Genomic DNA, 26,915 nt, shown 5'->3' with positions numbered 1-26,915 from the left:
ATCCAGTGCAGATGGCCCCAGAATTAACTGGAACCGACTGATCACCTTAGGAAGCAATTCAAAATGTTGTTTTATTTCAAGCAGGCCCCTTATACGTATATTTTGCCTCTAATCTCTATTTTCTTGATTATCCATTTGATCTAACAGAGAATTCAACAGTTCCTTATGATGTTTTGTTATATCTTGGATATCAGCCACTCCTTGTCTAATATCATAATAGCTAATCTCCATTTCCTCTACTCTGTGCCCCAGTGCCCCTATATCCTCCTTTAACCCCTCCACAGCCTGTTTGCAAGATGATTTAGCAGCAGTTATAAGTAATTGAATGTCTTTCTTTGTAGGAAGTGCTCTCAAATGTTCTCTTAAGTCCCAATCCACTATTAACTTTGATTGAAATGCACTTAGTTCATTATTAGGATCACCATACAAAGGGTTAACATACTGCACCAGCATAAACCGAGGTGTCTCTCCCTTCTCCTGGGCGATGCCTTTCCAGCGTTGTACAGCTCTGCTTTGGGCTCAGAGGTATTTGGCCATTACCATGTGCTGCAAGAGCCCTTCCAAAGCCTGTCACTCTTCTGCCCTGTATGGGGGGATGGCATCCGACCCTCCCCGCCCCCCCCCCCCGAACTTCCTTCCCTCATGGACCGAGGTTATTTTAATTGTGCTCCCAGGATCCACACTCTGCGCCAAGAGGTAAGCTCTAAGCCTGTTCGCCTGGCTCTTTCCACCACCACCAGGCAGAGGAGCAGCTGTACGGTCGCATGTGCAGGGATCAAGTCCTGGGGAACTCCCACCCAAGATCCACTCCCCCACCAAAAAAAATAAAAAATTATATGCTCATATATTTTACAGAAAATACAGTGCAACATTTATTGTAAAGTGCCAGTTTACAAAAACAGAATAAGACAACAATGATGAGGATGGGGCACGATTCCTCCCTCTGACACCAATGATGGGGGACTATTCCTCCCACCAGAGAGCAAGTGTTCCCATCAGAGTGCCCCCCATCAGAGAGCACCCCCATCAGAGTGTCCCCAGAGTTCCCCATCAGAGTTGTGACTGAGCCATCACAAAGTAGAAAAACGTGTACCTGGATAAGTCCTTGACGAAGAAGCATGCTGCAGGGGGGCAAAAGCTGGGTAGAGGAACTTGCTGATGATGGTGGGGAGCACAGGTGATGTCATTGGTTGTTAGGACAATGGCTGTTCTAGCAGCCAATGACAGTATTGCAGCAGGGATCTAGCTCTGCAGATTGGCAGGTGCATTCCTGTATAGTATAGCCGCGGCTGCTGGAGGAGGAGTACCGAGGGAGGGGAGGACACCGTCCTTCACTATGCGGCGATGCTGGGCTCGGGTGGCTCTAGTCCTGCAAAGGGAACGGCGTTCCTGCTGTGAAAAAAGTGCAGGATTTCCCTTCCCACGTGTTCCCGCAGGACTCAAGCCTTGCCCCCAGTAATGTCTTCTGCCCTCTTCACCCCCCCAGAAATGTCCTCTGACGGCCCCCCTCCCCACAGTAATGTCCTCTGCCCCTTCACCTCCCCCCCACAGTAATTTCCTCCCCCACAGTAATATTGGCCTTTGCCTCCCCCCCACAGTAACGTCCTCTGCCCCTTCACCTCCCCCCACAGTAATATCCTCCCCAATTCCCCCACAGTAATAATGTCCTCTACCCCCCCCCCCCCCCACAGTAATGTCCTCTGCCCCCTTCACCCCCCACCACAGTAATGTCCAGCTTCTGTGCAGTTCGTGGAAGAGTGGGGGGGGGGCGGTGAGATAGTAACTGACCTGTCAACGAGGTGGTGAGCTGTCAGTGGTGTTGTGCCGTTCCTCCGTTGACTATGAGGTGGCAGCAGTGGCCCCGTAGAGTGGAGGCTCGTGATATTTGTAGTAGTGGAGACATGTGTGCGGCAGCGGGGTGAAGGAGGAGGAATTGGGAAGGGAGAGTGGAATGGAACACACCTCTCTGTGACATTTTCAGAGGATTGTCATTACACTGGGACACTCAGAGCTGGTGTTTGGGACTCAAGAGGTGTAGTTTCCTGCTGCGCTGCTCAGTTATTTCCAGTCTCCACCCACCGCCACCAGGAACATGAGCGCAGTCTGGACTACAACTCCCATAATGCAGCACAGCAGCCTGCCCCCCCAGCCCAGCCCACCCCTGTTCAAAGGCCAGTCTTGCAGGATGCGGCTGCTAACAGGAACGGCGTTCCTGCCGTGGAAAAAGTACAGAAACGTTGTTCCCATGCGTTCCCGCAGGACTTGAGCCCTGGGCATGTGGACATGCTTTAGCCAGTCTAGAGCCTACTGAACACCACGGCCTATCTTCCTGGAGCCCAGGGATTACTGATCAACACGCTCAGTCAGTGTGTCTGTTCATGCCACCCACTTCAGTTATTCTAATGTATTATCTGATCTGTTTATTGGTTTATGCATTGTGTTTTGCCATAGTATACTTATTTTATTTACCATCAAGTAGTCTGTGGCCTATTTCCTGTATGATGATATAGTGTGGTGGTATACTAATACTTAAGTTATACAGGTGTGTGCAGCCTTCAAGCTATATGACCAGGTGTGTTAGATGGGACAGAGCAATTAACAGATTAACCCATAATACCAGTGGTGGTAAGTGCTACAGTAGCAATGTCTTGGCAAGATTTCTAATTCATATTTAATTTTTCTCCACAGCTTCCTATGGGTTTTAGCACGACTGCCAATGTTAGAGTTGGAGTGGCTTTAGGAGCTGGAGACATCGAACAAGCCAAAAAGTCTACTAAAGTTGTACTTTGCTGCACAGGTATCTGGTTTCTGTGAGCATGACTTTCAGTTCTCTCTTTTTTTTTTTTTATTCTCTATTTAGTGGTATGCAACAAAATAAAAAAGCATGACATGATATCAGGTTCAGGGTCAAATACTTCAGCTTCATCAGGCGTTATAAATACGAACATGAAATGAAAAAATAAAACAACATGGTATCCAGTGTTCCCCATCATCAATATAGAGAAACTTAAACCCTGGAGGCTAATACATATAATAGAATGATCTGTGAACACCAGTGTTAATTTTGACATCATCTTTCGATTTTGTTTATCATAGTCTTTTGACTAAAATGCAATTTTAGTTATAGTCATATTTTAGTCATCTGATTTGTTTTAGTTTTAGTCGTATTTTAGTCAACTAAAATCTCTAGTACATTTAAGTTTACTAAAAATCGAATAGGTTTAGTTAAATTGTAATGCATTATATAAGCATTTCTCTAGAATTGACAAACTTATTACATACATACTCCTGGAGTAAAAATATAATAACATGTTATTATTTATGGTATTAAGGTTTGAACATGCACTACAGACAGAGATTTAGCCATGATATATAACGTCTATATAAATAAAATCAAGTCTCATAAACAAACAAATATTACTCTTTGACAAACAGAAGTGCAACTTTAAAATATACAAAAAAAAAACTGTAAACTCTATTGGCTGTAATGTCATTGGACATATTAGCTGAATATATAACCAACATGAAATATTAAGAAAAAAAACTTTTTATTAATTCTTGTTTGTTCTTTCAACAGCTTAGGAGATGGACCCTACCCTTTTTATGTGGTAGTGCATTGTTCATTTTTATGTCAAAATTTTGATTTCCTTTTAGTCATAGTTTTTGGACTAAAATGCCATTTTAGTTTTAGTCGCATTTTAGTCGCCCTAATTGTTTTAGTTTTTAGTGGTATTTCAGTTGACTAAAATAGTGTTCATTTTGTAGACAAAAAATATTTTCATTGTTGAAATTAACAATGGTGGACACAATCTACCTTCTGTTTATCATTGAGGCATACTGTAGGTGAAAGCTGAAAGCCAGTTGGTCAGCTATTATGTCCAACATAGTAACAAGCCAAAAAGGAATATGTGGGGGGTGGTGCTTAGTGCAAGCTCTGACACTATCTGAAAATGTCGGAACTTTGCCATTCTAAAAGCCTGACATTCAAGTATGACAGGAGGGTATGGCAGTTTGGAGGCAGGTAGAGGTTACTGCTGCCCCAGCGGGAAGTTAGGGGTTAATTGTAATTTCTGGGTTTTTCTTGGCAGGTTTTTTTGGGTCTGACCCTCCAGTCCTGTGTGATATAAAAGAGACTGGGGCCTGGATCTGGGGGGGATTCCACACACACACACACAGATGTTTTTCCTGATGCCGTTACCAGAGTCTGGATGGCCTATATTCAGCCGAAGCCAGAGCTAGGCTCCAGACATGGACTCAACCAATGTTGGACTTTTGCGCAAATTTTTGCACTTTATCTTGGACTGTCGATGGTCTCTGTTATTTTGTTAACCTATTCTCCAAGTAAAACTTTGCCCCTGCCAGGTCTGAAGTTACTATAGGGGTAGAATGCAAGTAACCATATAGTTACAGCTTGGGTCACTAAGGCATATTGGGGTGTGAAGATAACAGTACAAGAGTTAATGCAGTGTGAAGTTCCAAGTGGATACCAAGGGTATCAAAGGTTTCTCTAGCAGCCTGTCATTAAGCGTGTATATGTGGCAGGTGATATAGCCTCTCGCAGTGAGGGAGATGTTGTTGGCACTCCTTCGGCAGAGTTCCATCTCCTAAAGCAACGGGAGCTGATCTGCACCTCCAGGTGCACAGCGGAAACCAGTACCTTTACTGGGAGTGAGAGTTTATTAGAGTTCCTTCATTTGTAATCATCTGTGCGGGTCATGAGTATGGTTCAAGTAAAGGTACCCCACTTGTATGGAAGTTACCCTGTACAGCAGGGGTGCCCAAACAGTGGCCCACGGAGCCCTCTGATGTGGCCCGCAACCTCCTGCTCAGGAATGGTGGTTTGACAAGCCCAGATCGCAGGTTGCCGACCCCCCATCCCAGAGCATCAGTGTTGTGAATGAAGCCGGTGGTAGAGAAAGCAAGAAGCTGCAGAGCCGCATAAGCTGATGCTCCCTGTATAGCACCAGCTCCTATCACAAACGATACCAAATGCACTCTGCCTGGGACAGCAACAGTTGGGGAAAACTGAATGGAAGACTGTTATTAAAGGTGTGTTTGTTACTAAAATCAGTGTATATGGGCATATCTGTTCTTCAGTCGTTACTAGCCTGCTGTTAAACTAATCCTACACCTGCAGGTTACCTGCATTGAGCCATAGATTTCGGTTATTACCTGTGGGTCTGGTGCACTTTCAGAAAGTGCACTACACCATCAGGATATAATAGAAGTCTATGGCAAAGTGCAGCTACCCTTCAGGAAAGCCCCAGGTGCACGTGGCGCATCATTGTCAAAGCAGCCTTAGGACCCAATCGGTCTTTCCATTCACCTCTATGTCCATTTACCCCTGCTTACCTTTAATCCGATACGCAAAAAAAAAAAAAAAAAAAAAGGAAGGGGAACCGTCCCCCTTCCGTCAGATTGAATTGGAGGGCCCATAGAGTAGTATGGGCTGTGTACATATCCGTTCTGCATATGCAGCATAGATACAGACTTGTCATCCGCCCACTACACTTATTTTGGCCCACGACCGGTTACCAAGTCCCTTTGATGGCCCTCGCTCTTCAAAAGGTTGGACACCCCTGCTGTACAGAGTACCTATCTTGGCCCAGAAGAACCCACCCCAGGGTAGGCCTCTTATGTGACCATTGTTTGGCACCCATTGAGGAGGAAAACATGGAGGACATGACCACCACCTTGTCACCATGACCTGCCCACAAGTTTGCAGCAGATATCGCTTCATACCTGCAGCAGTTTGTACCCCCTGATAATATCTCTTTAAAATCTCCTTGCTACTAGAAATGTGACATTCTAGGGACACCTTATTCTAAATAATATTAACCCACTGGCTAGTTTCACTTGCTACCTGAAGTGTAAATTTAGCCAGAACTTTTTTTTTTTTAAATAAAAACATTTTATTTTTAGTTTTGGAAGAAATAGGAAATATAATTCCTGTTTGTATTGCATTACTATCTAGGACTCTATTTTAGGGCTCATTTACACCAAATGCAGCCAGGTGCATTTTTAAATGCAGTAAAAACATATATACAATTAAAATGTATTCCAGTGAGCCTAGTTTACACCACTGCATTGCTTTCATGTTTTAAAAAAAAAGCTACAGCATGCTGCATTTTTCTGCTTCAGAACACACTGCAAAAGCACATAAATGTGCTCAAATGCAACTCAATGAACACGAGGCAACACATCGCAAACATGCATGAGCAAGCGCTAATGTATGTAAATGCAACTTAGTAAAAAAATGTAAGAGATTAAAAAAAATATTCCAAGAAACGCATTACAGATGCACTGAAAACGCACTACAAATGCATGTAAAAACACTGAAAGTACATGTAAATGTACATGCAGAAATGCAGGGAACACAAAGTTTGCAGTGTAAATAAGCCCTTAGAGAGGGCTACCCCTTTTCTTTTTAGAGATTTTCTTTCTGTTGTATCTTAGCGGCAAAAATTAAAGTGAAATCTTTATTCATTCAGATTCAGAATGACTTCAGTTATGCAGTTTTCTTTGGCTTGATAAACCACTTCTGATTTGTTTTTTGATATTCGATGCATTAGTAGGAATATACCAAGCAGTTGAAACATTAAGGCTAGGTTCACATTGCTGCGATGCGGGAACGCCGCGATTCCGCGGCGTTTTCCCGCATCGCACACCTCCCGCCGGCAGTTCACACTGCCCTATGCGGACAGCTGGGGGTGTCAATGTTATGTTAATGACACCCCCAGATCCGTCGGCATATCGCAGTGCGATCTGCCGACTCGCACAGGAATCGGATCGCATGGTGTGAACCCCCATGCGATCCGATTCCGTTGCGGACCCAAAAAAGGGTCCCGTGCGAGTTTGCTGCGGGACCGCTGCGAGTTCAGCCATACTATCTGTATGGCTGAACTCGCAGCGCTATGGAGATCGGATGTGATTTGCTGTGCGAATCACATCCGGTTCTCCCCCCGCAGCGGTGTGAACCCAGCCTAAAGGGTAACTCCACTTTCATAGAAAAAAAAAACAAGCAAAGAAAAATAAATATAGCGTAAACAATTGCGACACAAGTCATATTCTAATCGAATGTTATTAAAAATGACCTTTATTTTTTAACCTACAGCTGTGTAATTTTCTGTAAAATGCAATGCAATATGGCAGCTTGTAGGCGTTCTGCACACAGATGTTGTACAGAATGCCCACCAGAGATGTCATTTCCTGCTTGTGTGATTGGCTTAGACTAACTGGAGGAAAGTTCAAAACAAATCTTAGAAAGTATTTTTTACTGAAAGGGTAGTTGATGCATGGAATAGACTTCCGGCAGAGGTAGCTAAGCCAGTCAACAGTAAGTGTACAAACCTAGATCTATATGCTGAAAAAATGTTAACAGAAAAAAAAACATGCAGACTCAATGGACTACTTGGTCTTTTTTCTGCTGTCACTCTTCTATACAAGTCAGATTTTGAGTATTCCCTGCAGCAAACATGCCATTTTTGATGAGATATTCCCAAACAGAAATCACGTCTAAAAGGATTCAGACCCTGACAATTGTTTCATTAGAGCCCCGCAGGTTCAGCAGCTGATTGACAATTATAAAAACACTCCCATACTGATTCAGTGCACGTGGACACAGACAAACAGCTGTTTCTTCAAAAGGTAGAAATTTACAACAAAGTTTGTTAAAATCCCTGCAATGTACACATATTACCTGGGGGTGTTTTTCTCAACAAAAGTACAGTTACTCTTTAAATTATTTTTCAGACTAATTTGTATTTCCTGTTTTTCAGCATTTGTTTGCTTGTTAGTCGGCTGTACTGTACTGGCACTGAGAAATGTCATAGGTTATGTGTTTACAAATGATAGGTGAGTATTATGGAGATACTACTTTAATTCCTTTTAAACAATGATTCGAAACCTTAATACAGTTTGTGAAATGATAATGTAGAGGGATCTCACATTTTTTCATAAGGGTTTTTTTTATAAGATTCTAAACAGAAAAGTGATGTTAAACACATTACCCTGTTTTGGCATGAGAAACAAAAAAAAAAAACAATAGCTATCCAGGTAAAATATAGAGGATCAATTTATTTTGCTGAGGATTTTAGTGGACAGTTACACATGCTGTGATTTGCAAAGAGATTAAAAACAGATTAAGTTTGCAATAGTGGGAAGGAAAGGTAAGTGGTAAATGGGTAAAGAAGGCTTTTAGTGGGATGCATCATCGGGACCAGGCTGGCAGTCCACTTTGCTTGAAACACAGTATCTTGCATATTAGCCGAGTACCCCAGAAAGTAGTGGTGAGTGGAGATATTACAAATCCCCTCATGTTACAGGTTCTCTAGTCTAGTGGCCCTCAATCTTAATGAGACTGAAGTAAATTCTTTCAATGCCCTAAAAAATAAAAAAGTTTATAGTCACAAAAAAAAAGGATATAGAAATGCAAAATGTGTATTTAACCACTTGCTTACTGGGCACTTAACTTCCTGCCAAAGCCAATTTTCAGCTTTCAGCGCTGTCACACTTTGAATGACAATTGCGTGGTTATGCTGTACCCAAATCACATTTTTATCTTCTTTTTTCCCACAAATAGATCTTTCTTTTGGTGGTATTTAATCACTGCTGGGCTTTTTTATTTTTTGCTAAAATAACGAAAAACGACCAAAAATGTTGAAAAAAACAAAACAGTTTCATAATTTGTTATACAAATTTTAAAAACAGGCAGTTTTTCTCCTTCATTGATATGTGCTGATTAGGGATGAGCTTCGTGTTCGAGTCGAACGTACGTTCGACTTGAACATTGGCTGTTCGGGCGTTCGGCGAAATCCGAACTTTTGGTCCGTTCGCGTCAAAATTCGTATGGCGCACGCGGACCACAATGCACTGCGATGGCGCAGTGCATTGCTAGCTCATGATTGGCCAAGCATGCACTGTGACCCCGCATGCTTGGCCAATCGCAGCGCCAGCAGCGAGGAGTGCCATGATTGGCCACAGGCATCCTGCCTGTGGCCAATCATAGCTCAGGCTGTGTAGTGCACGCCCCACACTATATAAGGCCGCCTTTGAGGCGGCCTCGTGTAGTGTGTTGGAATCTGAAGCAGTGGGTGTTCTGTGTACCTTCAACACAGTTACACACCAATCGTTTTTGGCTGATTTCCTATCTTGCTCTTGTGTAGTGGTTATTGTCTGTGCCCTGACCGCAGTATACACCACTACACTATATTCACCTCACCTATATAGCTAGATAGTGATCTATCTTTAACCACTTAACAACCGCCCATTGCCGATTAACGGCTTCAGGGCGGTTGTTTAACTCTGAGAGGCCGTTAATTAACGGCCTCCCAGAATTCTGCTCTCGCGCGCCCCCTGGGGCGCGCACTCGAGAGCATCCGCGGCTGTTCAAATGACGGAGTGATCACTTGTAAACAAACCGGCGTCATGTTATGACGCCGGTTCCTCCCTCCCCTCTCTGTACCGATCGGTACAGCGGAGGGGAAAGAGATCGGTGTCAGCAGCGATGTGGGCTGCATCTGCAGTGCCCACATCGCTGCTCACCGAATTTAACCCCTCAATTCCCTGCCAATACTCTGCAATACCAGTGCATACTCTGCAGTACCCTGCCATTACTCTGCAGTACCCTGCCATTACTCTGCAGTACCCTGCCTTTACTCTGCAGTACCCCCCATTACTCTGCAGTAACCCCCATTACTCTGCAGTACCCTGCCATTACTCTGCAGTACCCTGCCATTACTCTGCAGTACCCCCCAATACTCTGCAGTACCCCCCATTACTCTGCAGTACCCCGCCATTACTCTGCAGTACCCCGCCATTACTCTGCAGTGCAGTACCCCGCCATTACTCTGCAGTACCCCGCCATTACTCTGCAGTGCAGTACCCTGCCATTACTCTGCAGTACCCTGCCATTACTCTGCAGTACCCTGCCTTTACTCTGCAGTACCCTGCCTTTACTCTGTAGTACTCCCCAATACTCTGCAGTACCCTGCTATTACTCTGTAGTACCCCGCCAATACCCCGCCAATACTCTGCAATACCAGTGCATACTCTGCAGTACCCTGCCATTACTCTGCAGTACCCCCCATTACTCTGCAGTACCCTGCCTTTACTCTGCAGTACCCTGCCATTACTCTGTAGTACTCCCCAATACTCTGCAGTACCCTGCTATTACTCTGTAGTACCCCGCCAATACCCCGCCAATACTCTGCAATACCCTGCCATAAATTGCCATACCCAGCCATACTCGGAGATACCCAGCCATACTCGGAGATACCCAGCCATACTCGGTGATACCCTGAAATACCCAGCCATAGACGCCCCCCACCCCTCACCGCCCTCCGGTGCTTCTACCAACTCGCCAGTACGATCAAAGCCAGAATCTTTTTTTTATTTTTTATTTCAGGCTTCCCAGCCTAGAGGTGAGATGTGGGGTCATATTGACCCCCAGATTTCACTGTAAAGAGGACCTGTCACCCCATATTCCTATTACAAGGGATGTTTACATTCCTTGTAATAGGAATAAAAGTGATCAAAAATATATTTTTGGGGAAAAAAATGTCAAACTAAAATAAATAAAGTAAAATGAACAATAAAAAAAAATAAAAAATTAAAGCGCCCATGTCCCCATGAGCTCGCATGCAGAAGCGAACGCATGCGTAAGCCCCGCCCACATATGAAAACGGTGTTCAAACCACACATGTGAGGTATTGACGAGAACGTTAGAGCGAGAGCAATAATTCTAGTCCTAGACCTCCTCTGCAACTCAAAACATGTAACCAGTAAAAAAAAAATTATGAAGAAAAAATTACTAATCTGCAAAATTTTATAACAGAAACAAAGAAAAATTCATTTTTTCGCAGAATTTCCGGTCTTTTTTCTTTTATAGCACAAAAAATAAAAAAACTGAGAGGTGATTAAATACCACCAAAAGAAAGCTCTATTTGTGTGAAAAAAAGGACAAACATTTCATATAGGTCCAGTGTTGCATGACTGAGTAATTGTCATTCAAAATGTGAGAGCACCAAAAGCTGAAAATTGGTCTGGTTATTAAGGGTGTTTAAGTGCCCAGTGGTCAAGTGGTTAATAATAGAGCTTGCAGTCAGTAGTGTTAGGAGATAGTGCGTGCTATCTGCGTGCTCTGTACCCAGTACATACCGCTATAATATAGGGCAGGCCCCTACTTTCAAACATCCAACTTACAAACATCTCCTACTTGCAAACGGAAGGAGACAGCAGCAAGTGAGATGAAAAAAGACGGATGGCAAAACAAATTATACAGGGGTGATAACCCTTCCCTATGTTTTCCAAAAAGCTTAAAAATAGTTTTTTTGACTGGAGCTACACTTTAAAAATGTACCAGTTTAAAATTACAAACAGATTCAACTTAACACAACAAACCTACACAGTCCCTGTCTTGTTTGCACCGCCTGTATACTGCTGTTCTGAGTATATAGGGCCTGGGGGCCACACGCATTTCCTTTTTTTAATATGGGTACGGGGTTCCCCTTAATATGCGTACAAGACCCAAATAGGCTGGTAATGGGCAGGGAGGGCTACCCATGCCATTTTTCTGAATGATTTTCAACCATATTGCAGGAACCAGATATAACATTAAAACCGCAAGCAGTTTTAAATGGTGTTATTTCCGTTAAATGTCATTTTGTGCAGGGACTGTTCTAAACACGGGAAACACGTGGCATTTCACAGGCATACTACAGACACCCCCCAGGCACCATATTTAAAGTAATATTTCACTTTTTTTTTTTCACTTTAATCGTCATTAAAATCAGTGCTCCCGCCAAAACGGTCGTTTTTAAAACTTTTTTTTGCAGTGACCCATGTCCCCTGAGGCAGGAGTCAGGTCCCCAAACCCTTTTTAGGACAGTATCTTGCATATTAGCCGTTAAAATTAGCACTTTCCATTTCGAACGTTCGAGTCCCATAGACTTCAATGGGGTTCTAACGTTCGTAACGAACGCGGGGCCGTTCGCAAGTTCTGGTGCGAACCGAACCGGGGGGTGTTCGGCTCATCCCTAGTGCTGATAAGGATGCACTGATGGGCACTGATAGGCTGCACTGATAGGCACTGATAAGGTCGCACTGATGGGCACGGATAGGTAGCACTGATAGGTGGCACCGATCACCACTGATAGGTGGCACCAATCGGCACTTAGAGGTGGCACTGATGGGCAGCACTGAAGGGCACTGATAGGTGGCACTGATAAGCACTGGTAGGTGACACTGATAGGCAGCACTGATAGGTGGCACTAATGATGAGGCACTGATGGGCACTGATTGGCAGCACTGATGGGCACACATAGGTGCCACTGGTGGGGATTGATAGGTGGCACTGGTGGGCACTGATAGGCAGCACTTATATGCACTGCCAGGTGGCACTGGCGTGCACTGGCAGGTAATCTGATGAGAAAGGGGTGGCTGGGCATGTCAACAGTCCCAGATTGGTCGTGACAGTCACGGAAATCAGACCGATGTCCCAATCTGAGCCTGTCTCGGGCAGAAAATCTGCCTCTGTCAGGTCAGAGCTCAGGTGCTGCTGGGCAGGGTGCCAAGAGACAGAGCAGCAGAACATTGATTGCTATCCCCCCTCCTACAACCTCCCCCAGCAACTCAAATCAGACACTCATTACACGTCACTTCAACTGAACACCACCCAGGTGCAGTGGCGGCTGTTGCTCAAAATTGTTGGGGGGGCGCAAACAAACTGAAAGATTCTGGGAAAAAAAAACATCAATTGCAGCCTCACTGTAAAATCAAGCACAGCCACTGTGCCATCAAATGCAGCCACTGTGCCCATCATTTTCCACCACTTTACCATCAAACACAGCCACTGTGCCATCAAATGCCATGCCCCATTAAATGCAACCTCACTGTGCCCCATCAAATGCTCTCACTGTGCCATATTAAATGCTCCCACTGTGTCATATCAAATTCTGCCAGTGTGCCCCCCGACCCGCCATCTGTACTTACCCTGTCTTGGTGGCAGTGGGACAGTTCCTCTATGTCTTCTCCCGTCCTCTCTTCCTTTCCTCTGCTATGATTGGACGCCTGATAGGCGTCCAATCACAGCGCTTGTTGTTTCAGCCAATAAGGTTACAGGTAACAGATCCGAGCACCTGATTAGCGGAGAGGCAGTTTAGTGTTAGGAAAGCAAATAGTCATTCGCTTTTCTAACACCTAACACGGCGTGACCTGCGAGCGCCCAACATGGCACACGCAGATCACCTTCTTTGACACATATTAGAGCCTATGGTTCTAATCAGGTTCTGAAAAAAACCTTACCAATGTAATTTAGGCACCTGAATAGGGGATGGCAGTGGTGGCCATAGATAGATTCATGCAATGCATGAATCTATCTATTGATGCCAGAGGGGTGGCTGGAGAGAGGGGACGGTGCCCGTGCACCCTTATGGATGCACTGCCACTGCCCAGGTGGAGCCTTTGAGGCTTGCAGTGGCTGGGATACAGGGAGGAAGTATGACCGACCTCTGAGATTGCGCCCAACCTGATTTCTGAAGGGAAGCAGATTGAGGGAGCTTTCCAAGTGTCAGCCTTTCTCTTAACCTTAAATAAGGACATCTGTGTTTTAGAGAATTTGGTGCGTTCCAGTGCGTTCAGTGCAGGAAAATGCAGCTTGTTCTACTTTTTTTTCCTGGAACTGGAACGCATTGGAACTGCAAGCACTGGTGTGAACTATGACACTAAACACCATATAACTACTTTCCATGCGTTTTTGATGCAGAAAAAAAATGCACTGGACTGCATGTGTTGTGAACTGTATCAAGAGGCAGAATAACATCGCTACCATTGCATTATACACAATTGGGACTGGAATCCCCCCCCTCACTAGCATTTCCTGGCTCTCCTGTTCAATATTGCAGGCAAATAATTTTCTCTGCTGGCTACTCTGCTGCTTGTGTGGGTGTAATGGAGTGGACCCCAGCCTCGGAGATCCACCCCATCCACCTGAATGAGCACCTGGTGTGAGCTGTTCTGTGGAGTATGTGTAGATGGAGAGGTAAGCTGATTTCATCAGTGATGTGATTGCCGGTACCTCTATGCTAATCTAGGTCTGCTGAGTTACTTTAGCTTAGCGTAGGAGTGCATAGTTGCCAACAGTCCCAATTCCCGGGGACATTCACAGGAATCAGACCGATGTCCCGTTCTGAGCCTGTCCCAGGCAAAATCCCCAAAAATAGGCTTTGTCACGGCATCGCTATGGGTGTGTGGACCACACCTAGGCAACACCAATGGCATAGCTGCAGGGGTCCTGTGTGGCCTCCCAGTTTCACTGACTCATGCTCACCACTCACGCTCCTTTTAGTATGCAGTCTTGTCCCGGCTCAGCTTGTGATTGGTGTGAACGGCTCTGGAGGGGCTGGGTGTCTACTGTGCCTCATGAAGCTGCAGGTCTACCCCTTCTGCTTGGCTTATTTCCAGCTTATTGAAGAGAGGGGGGTGGGGTGGGACACCTGAGGCAGATACCCATGCCTGCTGCCAGAAAAGCTACATCTGCGGTGAGTCCTATAGAAAACTGTCTGCTGACAGTCCTGTGTGTCTGTCCCCCCACTGTCCTGTCCCAGTGTCTTCCTTCCCGGCAGCCTAGAACAGCCCAGCTTTGTTCATAACCCCCTTCACCAAACCTATTTACCTCCCCTCTTCCCCCTTTCCCCCCCAACTCTGCTCACCAACCCCCTGCCTTATCTACATTCCCTATATATTACGACATTTTCCAATATGTAATTAGTCTCAGACTCTATTTAACCACACCCCCTTTAAGCCATGCTCAATGTTTAGCATAATTTAAACAATGTCTATTTTACACCGCAGCGTACTTCACACACCACATTTTTTTTCTCCTGCTCGACCATGCCTATAAACAAATGCCCCACTCCTAATTAAAATAATACTCCACCTACAGAACAAAAAGTGTCCCTAAAAATATTTTAAGAATGTTGGCAACTATGTGTGATCTGCCACCAGCTTTGTGATCCCCCTCTATTAGTCCTTGCATATGGGTATCAAGACAGGAGCCCAAAAGCATGCAGCTCCCACAGGAAACCCTCTCACTGCAGAAAGTATTGTGCCCATTGCTACTAGAGTACTGAACTTCAAGTGGGGTGGCCCTGTGCCTTCAGCTGCCCATCTGTGGTATAAGTTCATATCTACATAGTATAGAAAGAGTAACAATTTATCTACACGGGTCCAGTTATGAGTAAGTGAAGTGGATACTTAAATTACTTGTCCTAGCCTATGTAAAACAGGAGAAAATGTTTTTATATTCTACTGTCATGGTAAATATTTTCTAGTACGATCCAATGTGATTTTATTTTTTTCTCGTTAAATGCAGGGAAATTGTTACTTTGGTTTCAAATATTATGCTCATATTTGCTCCATCTCACCTGTGTGAAGGTATAAGTGTAAGTATTCCAGCATTCAGCTCTTTATTTATATATATATATATATATATATGTGTAGAGCTGCCCTCTTGGCGGTCGCAAGACAAATCAATACCCCCCTGGTTGTCCTGACTCTGTGAATCCCCTGCCACCTCTGATACCCTGGGTTAGTGCCCGTTCACACTACCGCGACTTGGGACGCGACTTGTCAGACCGCAAGTCGCCCCAAGTCACTTGACATTAGTAATTGCATTAAAGTGAATGAGAGTCGTCTTAATGACCGCTACTCAAGTCGGAGCGACTTCCAAAAAGGTTCCTGTACTACTTCAAGGCGACTTATAGGCGACTTGTACCCATAGATTTCAATACAAGTCGCCTACAAGTCGGATCACCGTCTGTAAGCAAGCGACTTAACAGGAAGAAGAACACAATTATGGCAGCCCTCCCCCTTCCCATACACAGATCACTTCCTGTGTGAAGTGAAGTGTGGGTAGGTGTGAGGTGAAGTGAAGAAAAGAAGTGATTGAAGAATTGAGATATCATGTCATCCCGAGGCCGCAGAGAAGTGCAGCACAGGGAGCCAGTGGATAATGAGTCTCTAATCAGACATGTGAGGCAGCGACCCTGCATATATAGTAAGCAAGATCCCAACTACAAGGATCAATCCAAGAGGGATAGTGCTTGGTTGGAAATATGCAGACTAACCATTGAAGATTGGGAAACAATGCTGCCGACCGATCGTAGTGACAAATGTAAGTTTAACCTTTTTATTAAATTCATGGTGTTATTTATTATGCATGTGTTCTGCCACGTCACCTGCCACGTCACCTGCCACGTCACCTGCCACGTCACCTGCCACGTCACTTGCCACGTTACTTGCCACGTCACCTTCCACGTTACTTGCCACGTCACCTGCCACATTACTTGCCATGTCACCTGCCACGTTACTTGCCACGTCACCTGCCACGTTACTTGCCACGTCACTTGCCACATCACTTGCTACGTCACCTGCCACGTTACTTGCCACGTCACCTGCCACGTCACTTGCCACGTCACCTGCCACGTCACTTGCCACGTCACCTGCCACGTCACCTGCCACGTCACTTGCCACGTCACTTGCCACGTCACCTGCCACGTCACCTGCCACGTCACTTGCCACGTCACCTGCCACGTCACCTGCCACGTTACTTGCCACGTCACCTGCCACGTCACCTGCCACGTCACTTGCCACGTCACCTGCCACGTCACTTGCCACGTCACTTGCCACGTCACTTGCCACGTTACTTGCCACGTCACCTGCCACGTCACTTGCCACGTCACCTGCCACGTCACCTGCCACGTCACTTGCCACGTCACCTGCCACGTTACTTGCCACGTCACCTGCCACGTCACTTGCCACGTCACCTGCCACGTCACTTGCCACGTCACCTGCCACGTCACCTGCCACGTCACTTGCCACGTCACTTGCCACGTCACCTGCCACGTCACCTGCCACGTCACTTGCCACGTCACCTGCCACGTCACCTGCCACGTTACTTGCCACGTCACCTGCCACGTCACCTGCCACGTCACTTGCCACATCACCTGCCACGTCACTTGCCACGTCACTTGCCACGTTACTTGCCACGTCACCTGCCACGTCACCTGCCACGTTACTTGCCACGTCACCTGCCACGTCACTTGCCACGTCACCTGCCACGTCACCTGCCACGTCACCTGCCACGTCACTTGCCACGTCACCTGCCACGTCACTTGCCACGTCACCTGCCACGTCACCTGCCACGTTACTTGCCACGTCACCTGCCACGTCACCTGCCACGTCACCTGCCACGTCACCTGCCACGTCACCTGCCACGTCACTTGCCACGTCACCTGCCACGTCACCTGCCACGTCACTTGCCACGTCACCTGCCACGTCACCTGCCACGTCACCTGCCACGTCACTTGCCACGTTACTTGCCACGTCACCTGCCACGTTACCTGTCACGTCACCTGCCACGTCACCTGCCACGTCACTTGCCACGTCACTTGCCACGTCACTTGCCACGTCACCTGCCACGTCACTTGCCACGTCACCTGCTACGTCACCTGCCAAGTCACCTGCCACGTCACCTGCCACGTTACCTGCCACGTTACCTGCCACGTCACCTGCCACGTCACCTGCCACGTCACCTGCCACGTCACCTGCCACGTCACCTGCCATGTCACTTGCCACGTCACCTGCCACGTCACTTGCCACTTCACTTGACACGTCACTTTCCACGTCACTTGCCACGTCACCTGCCACGTTACTTGTCACGTCACCTGCCACGTCACCTGCCAAGTCACTTTTGTGTATTCTTTCACTGATGTTAACTGCTAGTGTTAATAAATGTTAATAATGAATGATCAATATCGTTAATAATAGTGTTTTCTTTTATTATTACATTATAGAAAAAAAATTAACCAACATATCATTTTTATTACATGAAATAAAGATTACATAGCATGAAAACATTATAACCGTAATAACATCGGGCTTTATAGAACTCTAAAGAAAAAGAAACATTAGCAAATTCTAGATGTAAAGCAGTGAGCAATGCAGTTAGGAAATGGCATCCAATTGCCATTCTAATTCACCGGCCGGTGAAATAAAGTATGATGCAAACTTTTCACGAACAGTGGCACCATCGCAGGATCCCCTTGCAGCAGTGATATGTGCACTTTCCAAGTCATGCATAAGGGAATCCTCAAAACGGTACCCGTCACGTACCCGTACAGAATTGTGCAGCACGCAAGCTGCTTTGACAGCAGTAATTGCATTTTCAATGTTTAATGCAATAGGCGTATGTAACAAACGCCATTTATTTGCAAGAATTCCAAACGTGCATTCAACCACCCTTCTTGCCCTTGTCAGCTGGTAATTAAAGACTTTCTTGGGGGTTGTCAGATTTCTATTGGAGTAAGGCCTCATTAGGTGTTGCGACAATGCAAAAGCCTCATCTGCGACAAACACATAGAGTATTGGGGTTTCAGTTGTGCCAGGAAGAGGACAGTTCTCAGGAATATCTAGCTGATTAGATCGTAGCCTTTCACCAAAGGAGGAATTTGCAAAAATACGCGAATCGCAGCTACTTCCGTAGGATCCTATATCGATTTAGGTGAAGCAGTAGTTTGCATCGGCAACAGCAAGAAGTACAAAAGAACAATATTTTTTGTAATTGTAGAACATACTTCCACTACCAACAGGCTTAACGACACGCACATGCTTCCCATCTATAGCTCCAATGCAATTTGGGAAATTGCACCGACGCCAAAATATTTGTGCTATATCACGCCAATTATCTTGTGTAGGCCGCTTCATAACCATGCTGTTAAGCACATCCCATATGACTTGGCAGGTGTCTTGGTTAATGTAGCTGATTGTTGATCTGCCCAACATGAACTCATAAACCATTTTATGTTCCTATTTATGTTTTGCAGTATCAATATTACAATATTACAAATCCGGTGGAAGGGTTTGCGCGACTGTTTTACTCGCTACATTCGCAAATTGAATGAGGCCAGGAGTGGGTCTGGAGGAAAACGTATCGTACCCTATGTGCACGCAGCCAAACTTGAGTTTCTGCGGCCTTTCCTGGAGCTGAGAGAGTAAGATAACATCTTACATATTTGTAAAGTGATACTATACAATTCTACTAAGAAGGGGGTGCCTAACTGTTCTTTTATATGTTTATTGCAGAACACAATCCAGTTGGGAAGTTGCTGATGATGAAGGGCAGGATGCAGCACAGGAGGCAGCATCACAAGAAGTGGAAGGCTCGTTGTCGCTGTCCTTGGATCATCCTTTGCTGCTGGAAGAACAGCAAGATGAAGAACCAGACCGCAACCAGGGAGAGGCTTCCAATAGTCAGCAGCCGGCTGAGCCTATCCGACTCCGTCAACGACGAAGTAGACCAGCAAGGGGAAGTAACTCCCAAAACATAGAGCGATTTGCCGAACTGGTTGATCGTATGAACCAAAAATTGGACGAACTACATTCCGAAGACCATGGTTTTGGACTCATGGTCGCCGGAATGATACAAAGAGTTCTGCAGGAGAGGAAAAATGAAGTAAAGAAGGCAGTGATGGATCTCATGGAAGCAAGCATTAGAAATGATCCAATTCCCTCCTCTTCCATGTTTGGACCACCACCACCATCCGGACCCTACTATACCTACTCAACCCCTCCACCACCCAGAACCCATCCCTACTATCCCCCTCGCTTCCGTCCCTACTCCGATGAGTATGGAAATGGCCTTAATCCTGCCCATCCACCTATACCCTATCCCTCTCCATCCCCACTGCCATCAGCAACTTCCACAACACTAAACCAAGCATACAGTGCTAATTTAGCTAATGTTCCACCAACACCATCCCCAAGGCCTTCCACCAGCTCTATAACCTCACCATATGAGCCAGTTTACCATAATCTGTAAGATTTAAAAATAAAAATAAATTCTGTTTTGTAGATATATTGTTATATATTGTTCTAATAATTAAAGTTTTTTTCAAAAAAAAGGATGTTGGTGTGCTAAATTTTGCAATATTTCTTCAACAATATGTTTATTTGGAAGAATCTTACGTACCTAGGTGGATGCAACATCGCAGCAATGATGCATCTGTCCACTGCTGTTTCTTCACACAGAACTGAGTCAACATACATCGTCTATGTCTCTGTTCTGTCCTCTCCCCAAGATGGGAGGTGCTGTCTCTCAGCTGCTCTGCTCCCCCACGCTCAATGTGGAGGGGTGGATAGCAGCTTGCTGAGAGGCTGACACTGTCATCAGTCCAGCCAGCTGCTGGCAAATGAAGGATGATGCGCTGCCTCAACTAATCTTCGTGATATCTGCACAAAGTGGACTTCTGCTCACTCTGCACTGAAAAGGGGGCACAGGATTGCAAAATAATTGCACTCATATGACCCGTAGGAGAAGCCAAGACAAATGAGCTCAGGCTAGATTGTTGCAAATATAATAACAATGTGATAATAGTAATGTGCATCAAAAATATAGATAGTTTACCTGAGCGTAATAATCAATCTTTCAGTAGGTGAGATGCTCCTCCTATATGAGGTGTTCTGTCGCTCCAGATGGTTGTAAACTAGACGAAGCAATTCATCAAAACTGTAAAATGAATAAAAAATTTAATTTGCTATATTCTACATAAGAAATATCTGACATTTGTAGCTACACTATTACCGATGTAATAACATATGCAAATCTGATGCCTCTAAGGACCCCTTTCACACTGGGCCGGTGCGTCCGTCGGCGGTAAAAGGCTGCTATTTTTAGCGGCGTTTTACCGTCGTTTTAGCGGTGGTCTGGGGGCACTAGCGGGGTGGTTTTAACACCCACTAGCGCCCGAAAAAGGGTTAAAAGCGCCGATGCAGAGGCGCTTTGCCGGCGGTTGTGCGGCCCTGTCCCATTGATTTCAATGGGTAGGAGCGGTTTAGGAGTGGTGAATGCACCGCTCCTTCACCGCTCCAAAGATGCGGCTAGCAGGAATTTTTTCACCTTCCGGCCAGCGCACCGCTTCAGTGTGATACATGCAAGCTTGCCGATCACCCCAGTTGATGTTTAGCATAGGTAGATGACAAACAATTCTGCTAAATATCAATCTTCGCCATTTTATTCTCTACGTTAAATGCTACAAAATATATCTTTCAAAAAAAAATTAAATGGGACAAAATAGTCTAGTAGCATATGTACTTGTCTTGCAATTGACATCCGGGTATAGTTGTGAAACTTGTCCTCAAAAACACGCAAATTTTCATAGATGGCCCAAAATTGGCCTCTACTGTCTCTACTTGCAATAATTGGATGGATCCAGTAGCGGCGTCTTCTTCTCATCCTCATCCTTCGCTTCCTCTCTTCCTCCTCTTCCATTAATACTGCCACACCAGCAGTTACTACAGCTGTCATCAAATAAGGCAATGACAACATTGTGGTGACAGGACACAGACACACAACAGGGAAGCAGGAAGCGAACAGGAACAACAATGATGTCACAAGAGCTGAGTAGCGCTGATTGGCCACAGGCAAAGTCGCCTGTGCTTGAGGCGACTTGTTGTCGTGTTGTAAGTCGCGTCGAAGTCGCGTTAATAAGTCGCGCGCAAGTCGTGTCGCGGTAGTGTGAACGGCACTTAATCATTTTGTTTCCCTTCCCTTCAAATGACAGAAAGAATAAGGAAGTACACCAGAATTGTTTAAATCAGCAAAAGTTACTTGATGAGATAGAAGTGAAAGAATTCAGAGAATCAACTTAAATTTTCACTTGAAAATGTTGTTTCCTACAGGAATGCTATTAATAACTAAATAACAATCGGCTATTAAATTCAAACATTCATTAGTAAACACTATAATCTCTGTGCTCAATCGAGTGCATATAATGCCTTTGTGAACAGGCTACAGAAGAGCAGAGGAATGGCTCTTATAAGTGTCAGCCCCCTCTCTACTGCTCCTTCACATATAAATGCAGAACTGTAAACAACAAGTACAATTTTTAGCAGAACAATCTAGAGCAAAGATGTCTGTATATAGCGTCTATGGTGTTTTAGTTTAGATCATTGAAACTAAAGATAAGGGTGCAGGAGACAATGGTGTCTATATACAGTGTCTATAAGACTGGGCTATTGTCCATTTACCACCCTGGAATAAGAGACGAAGATGATGATGGTTATGATGATGTTAATGATGGTTATGATGATGATGATTTTAATGATGATGATCTCTCTGGAATGTGGCTCAAGTGATGACATCCAGCCTCCGACATCTAGCCTCCGCCACACTGCACCACGGCTCACCCGAATCTTAAGCCTCTGCAGGATGGATAGGATAAGAGCGGCCTCCAGGCTGCCGCCAGACAGCTAAAGGGAAGTGTCCGCAGGTGTCCGTCCATTATCCGCTGGATAATTCTTCTAGAGCAGGCCGCAACTCAGTGTTTTTCAACACTCTCACAGATTACCTGCATGCAGATCCATGCTGGCCCTATGAGAACGCACTCGGCCTCAATCCATCCCTCTTATAGTCTCTCCCAGCAGTCTGCTCTTCCCCATCAGCCAGCTGGTAGTTATAGTTCCATATCAATCAGCCAGAGGGCGAATCCCATCCGTGCAGACTACATGTCCCAAGATGATTTGCTCTGTCTTGTCTCTGATTAAGAAGATAACAGGTCAGCATCACACTCAACACTAGAAGCTCCCCCTGAACCAATGCCACACAGTGCCTCCTGATTGCAGGAATAGGTAAATATCCAGCTCCTGGCTACATATAAAGTAAGGGAATATTAATGAAAACAGCTTCAGAAATGACTAGATGGTTTTTGTGTTAAAATCTGTTCAAGAAAACTGTTGCTTCACAATTTATGCAGTTCACATATGATAGATTTAAGGATTTGGCAGTGAAGGGCCAAAAAAGGCACCGCATCCTAACTGAAAGACAATTTAAAAAGACAAAAAAGCTGGACTTTTAACGTGCCAAAAAATCACAAAATATAAAATATATTAAAATTTTATTTTATAATGAGTTTAAAAAAAGGGTAGTAAAATTGATCACATAAACATTCGTTTCATACAAGAATACAGCCACTTCGGCTCTACATGTTCACCCCGAAGAGCTTCCCCAGGAGTCTTAAGAGTGCTGTAAATAGTTGATACTATAGATAAAGAGAACAAACATTTGCAAAATGTTACATATCAATATATAAATTGCATAACATTGGTCGGTATATTATTTCACAATTTTAAACACATATATGATAGTTGTCATACTGTTCCTGCAGAAGATAAAAGTATACAATATTTAACATTCAATATTCTGTTGTAGGCAGCCACCGGTGGAGTATTTAGAGGTGCAGGAAAACAAACAATCGGGGCTATTTTGTCTATTTTGGGCTATTACCTAATTGGGTTTCCAATTGGAGTATCGCTGATGTTTCCAGCAAAACTTGGGGTTATGGGTAAGATCACGTACTAAATTCTGTATATAACAGGAATATGTATATATATATATATATATGTGTGTGTGCATAACATGTTTGTCTACCTACACTAAATTATTCGATTTGCGATATCAGCTGAATTTAGTTTTGCTGATACAGATTGGTTGTTATGTGACCTGCTTAACGAAGTATAAAGCCTAGTCTAGTTCTTTTTCATTCAACCCAGCGGTAGCTTGAGAGGAGATCCTCTACTAATAATCCAATGTTATAAAGTGATCTCCCCCACTGAGCTATTGTGTTCTGTAAGGGGGGCGCCCCCCCCCCCCCATGCCAGAACACACCAGTCAGTGATTGACTGAGAGCACTGATCTGATGCCAATTGGCAGACCTTTCCCTATTTACCCAGCAGATACTGCATGATAGGGCCCTTAACTGGATGCTGACCGCCGGCCGTCAAATGACGGCCAGGCGGCGCACCTATTGTGGCGGGAGGACGTCATATGACGTCCTCCCGTTTAAACAGGGAATGCGCGCGATCGTGCGCGCGCATCCCTGTTTCTTCGGTGGCGGCGTGTCACGGAGACACCGCTCGCCACCGAAGGGGGTGAACAGCCATTCGTTATGGCTGTTTACCACGTGATCGGCCGTGATGAAGTCACGGCCGATCACAGATGGTCACACCCCGAACGTGCACGGCGCATGCGCGCGATCGCGCGCTGCGCGTGCACGTCGGTGGCGGCGTGTTCCCCGGGAACACTGCTCGTCACTGACGCTGGTAAACAGCCATTGGCCGGCTGTTTACCCACGTGATCGGCTGTGATCCTTTCACAGCCGATCACTAAAATGTAAACAAACCGCGGTAACGGGATGTTACCGGGTTCTCCTCCTCACACACCGATCGTGTGTGAGGAGGAGATTGCGGTAACATCTCGTTACTGCATACAGTGTACACCAATCACACTGATTGCCCCCCCCCAATAAAGAGGACCTGTCACCACCCCTCATAGTACCTGTCAATCACAGTCCATCAGAGTACCTGTCACAGTCCATCAGAGTATTTGAGTACCTGTCCCAGCCCATCAGAGTACCCGAGTACCTGTCCCAGCCCATCAGAGTACCCGAGTACCTGTCCCAGCCCATCAGAGTACCCGAGTACCTGTCCCAGCCCATCTCAGTACCCGAGTACCTGTCCCGGCCCATCAGAGTACCCGAGTACCTGTCCCGGCCCATCAGAGTACCCGAGTACCTGTCCCGGCCCATCAGAGTACCCGAGTACCTGTCCCGGCCCATCTGAGTATCCGAGTACCTGTCCCGGCCCATCTGAGTACCCGAGTACCTGTCCCGGCCCATCTGAGTACCCGAGTACCTGTCCCAGCCCATCTGAGTACCCGAGTACCTGTCCCGGCCCATCTGAGTACCCGAGTACCTGTCACGGCACATCAGAGTACCCGAGTACCTGTCCCAGCCCATCAGAGTACCCGAGTACCTGTCCCAGCCCATCTGAGTACCCGAGTACCTGTCACGGCACATCAGAGTACCCGAGTACCTGTCACGGCACATCAGGGTACCCGAGTACCTGTCACGGCACATCAGGGTACCCGAGTACCTGTCACGGCCCATCTGAGTATCCGAGTACCTGTCCCGGCCCATCTGAGTACCCGAGTACCTGTCCCGGCCCATCTGAGTACCCGAGTACCTGCCCCAGCCCATCTGAGTACCCGAGTACCGGTCCCGGCCCATCTGAGTACCCGAGTACCTGTCACGGCACATCAGAGTACCCGAGTACCTGTCCCAGCCCATCTGAGTACCCGAGTACCGGTCCCGGCCCATCTGAGTACCCGAGTACCTGTCACGGCACATCAGAGTACCCGAGTACCTGTCACGGCACATCAGGGTACCCGAGTACCTGTCACGGCACATCAGGGTACCCGAGTACCTGTCACGGCACATCAGGGTACCCGAGTACCTGTCACGGCACATCAGGGTACCCGAGTACCTGTCACAGTCCATCAGAGTACCCGAGTACCTGTCACAGTCCATCAGAGTACCCGAGTACCTGTCACAGTCCATTAGAGTACCCGAGTACCTGTCACAGTCCATTAGAGTACCGAGTACCTGTCACAGTCCATTAGAGTACCGAGTACCTGTCACAGTCCATTAGAGTACCGAGTACCTGTCACAGTCCATCAGGGTACCCGAGTACCTGTCACAGCCCATCTGAGTACCCGAGTACCTGTCACAGTTCATCTGAGTACCCGAGTACCTGTCACAGTTCATCTGAGTACCCGAGTACCTGTCACAGTCCATATGAGTACCTGTCACCGCCCTTCAGAGTACCCAAATACCAGTCACCAAACCATCAGAGTACCTGTCACCAGGCCATCAGAGTACCTGAGTACTTGTCACCAGGCCATCAGAGTACCCGAGTACCTGTCACAGTCCATTAGAGTACCAAGTACCTGTCACCAGGCCATAAGAGTACCCGAGTACCTGTCACCAGGCCATCAGAGTACCCGAGTACCTGTCACCAGGCCATCAGAGTACCCGAGTACCTGTCACCAGGCCATCAGAGTACCCGAGTACCTGTCTCCAGCCCATCAGAGTACTCGAGTACCTATTTGCAGCCCATGTCTCATAGAATATACGTTGGGGTGTTTGCTTTCCAAAATGGGGTCATTTTGTGGGTAATTTCACTGTCCTGGTGGTCCAGGACCTTCAAAAGTGTGATGGGTAGGAATGAAATGAGATGTGTCATTTATGCTCCTAGAACGACTGAACGTACTACTTCAATGTTCGGCCTCTGTATGTGGTCAGGCTGTGTAAAAGTCCTACACATGTGGTATCGCCATACTCGGGAGGAGTAGCAGAATGTATTTTGGGGTGTAATTTTTGCTATATACATGCTATGTGTTAGAAATATCTTATAAATTGACAATTTTGTGTAAAAAAAAATGCGTTTTAATTTTTTTCCACATATTCCAAAAACTTCTGGAAAAAAATGAACCGTTCAAAAGACTCATTATGCCTAACAGATTATACGTTGGGGTGTTTGCTTTCCAAAATGGGGTCATTTTATGGGAAATTCCATTGTCCTGGTACTCCAGGGCCTTCAAAAGTGTAATAGGTGGTTGAGAAACGAGATGCGTAATTTTTGCTCGTAGAACGTCTGAAGGTACTACATCAATGTTAGTGCTCTGTATGTGGCCAGGCTGTGTAAAAGTCTCACACACGTGGTATCACCGTACTCGGGAAGAGTAGCAGAATGTATTTTGGGGTGTAATTTTTGCTATATACATGCTATGTGTTAGAAATATCTTATAAATTGACAATTTTGTGTAAAAAAAAAATGTGTTTTAATTTTTTTCCACATATTCCAAAAACTTCTGGTAAAAAATTAACCATTCAAAAGACTCATTATGCCTCACAGATAATACGTTGGGGTGTCTGCTTTCCAAAATGGGGTCATTTTATGGGAAATTCCATTGTCCTGGTACTCCAGGGACTTCAAAAGTGTAATAGGTGGTTGAGAAATGAGAT

General features: G+C 45.7%; 1 protein-coding gene across 1 annotated transcript in view; it reads left to right on the top strand.

The window, feature by feature from the left end:
* LOC143983031 (multidrug and toxin extrusion protein 2-like) overlaps positions 1 to 26,915 on the top strand; it is a 292,152-nt gene that overhangs the window by 246,965 nt on the left and 18,272 nt on the right. Inside the window, exons 11-14 of the mRNA XM_077482258.1 lie at positions 2,689 to 2,797; positions 7,779 to 7,854; positions 15,371 to 15,440; positions 23,264 to 23,396. Of these exons, the coding sequence (XP_077338384.1) occupies positions 2,689 to 2,797; positions 7,779 to 7,854; positions 15,371 to 15,440; positions 23,264 to 23,396 (388 nt within the window). The remainder of the gene's footprint in view (positions 1 to 2,688; positions 2,798 to 7,778; positions 7,855 to 15,370; positions 15,441 to 23,263; positions 23,397 to 26,915) is intronic.

Source organism: Lithobates pipiens, unplaced genomic scaffold, assembly GCF_037356315.1.
Source record: "Lithobates pipiens isolate NorthernLeopardFrog02 unplaced genomic scaffold, aLitPip1_a1.2 Scaffold_16, whole genome shotgun sequence".
Lineage (NCBI taxonomy): Eukaryota > Metazoa > Chordata > Amphibia > Anura > Ranidae > Lithobates > Lithobates pipiens.
The sequence above is the reverse complement of the archived record's forward strand: the minus strand, read 5'-3'. Positions and strand labels throughout refer to the sequence as shown.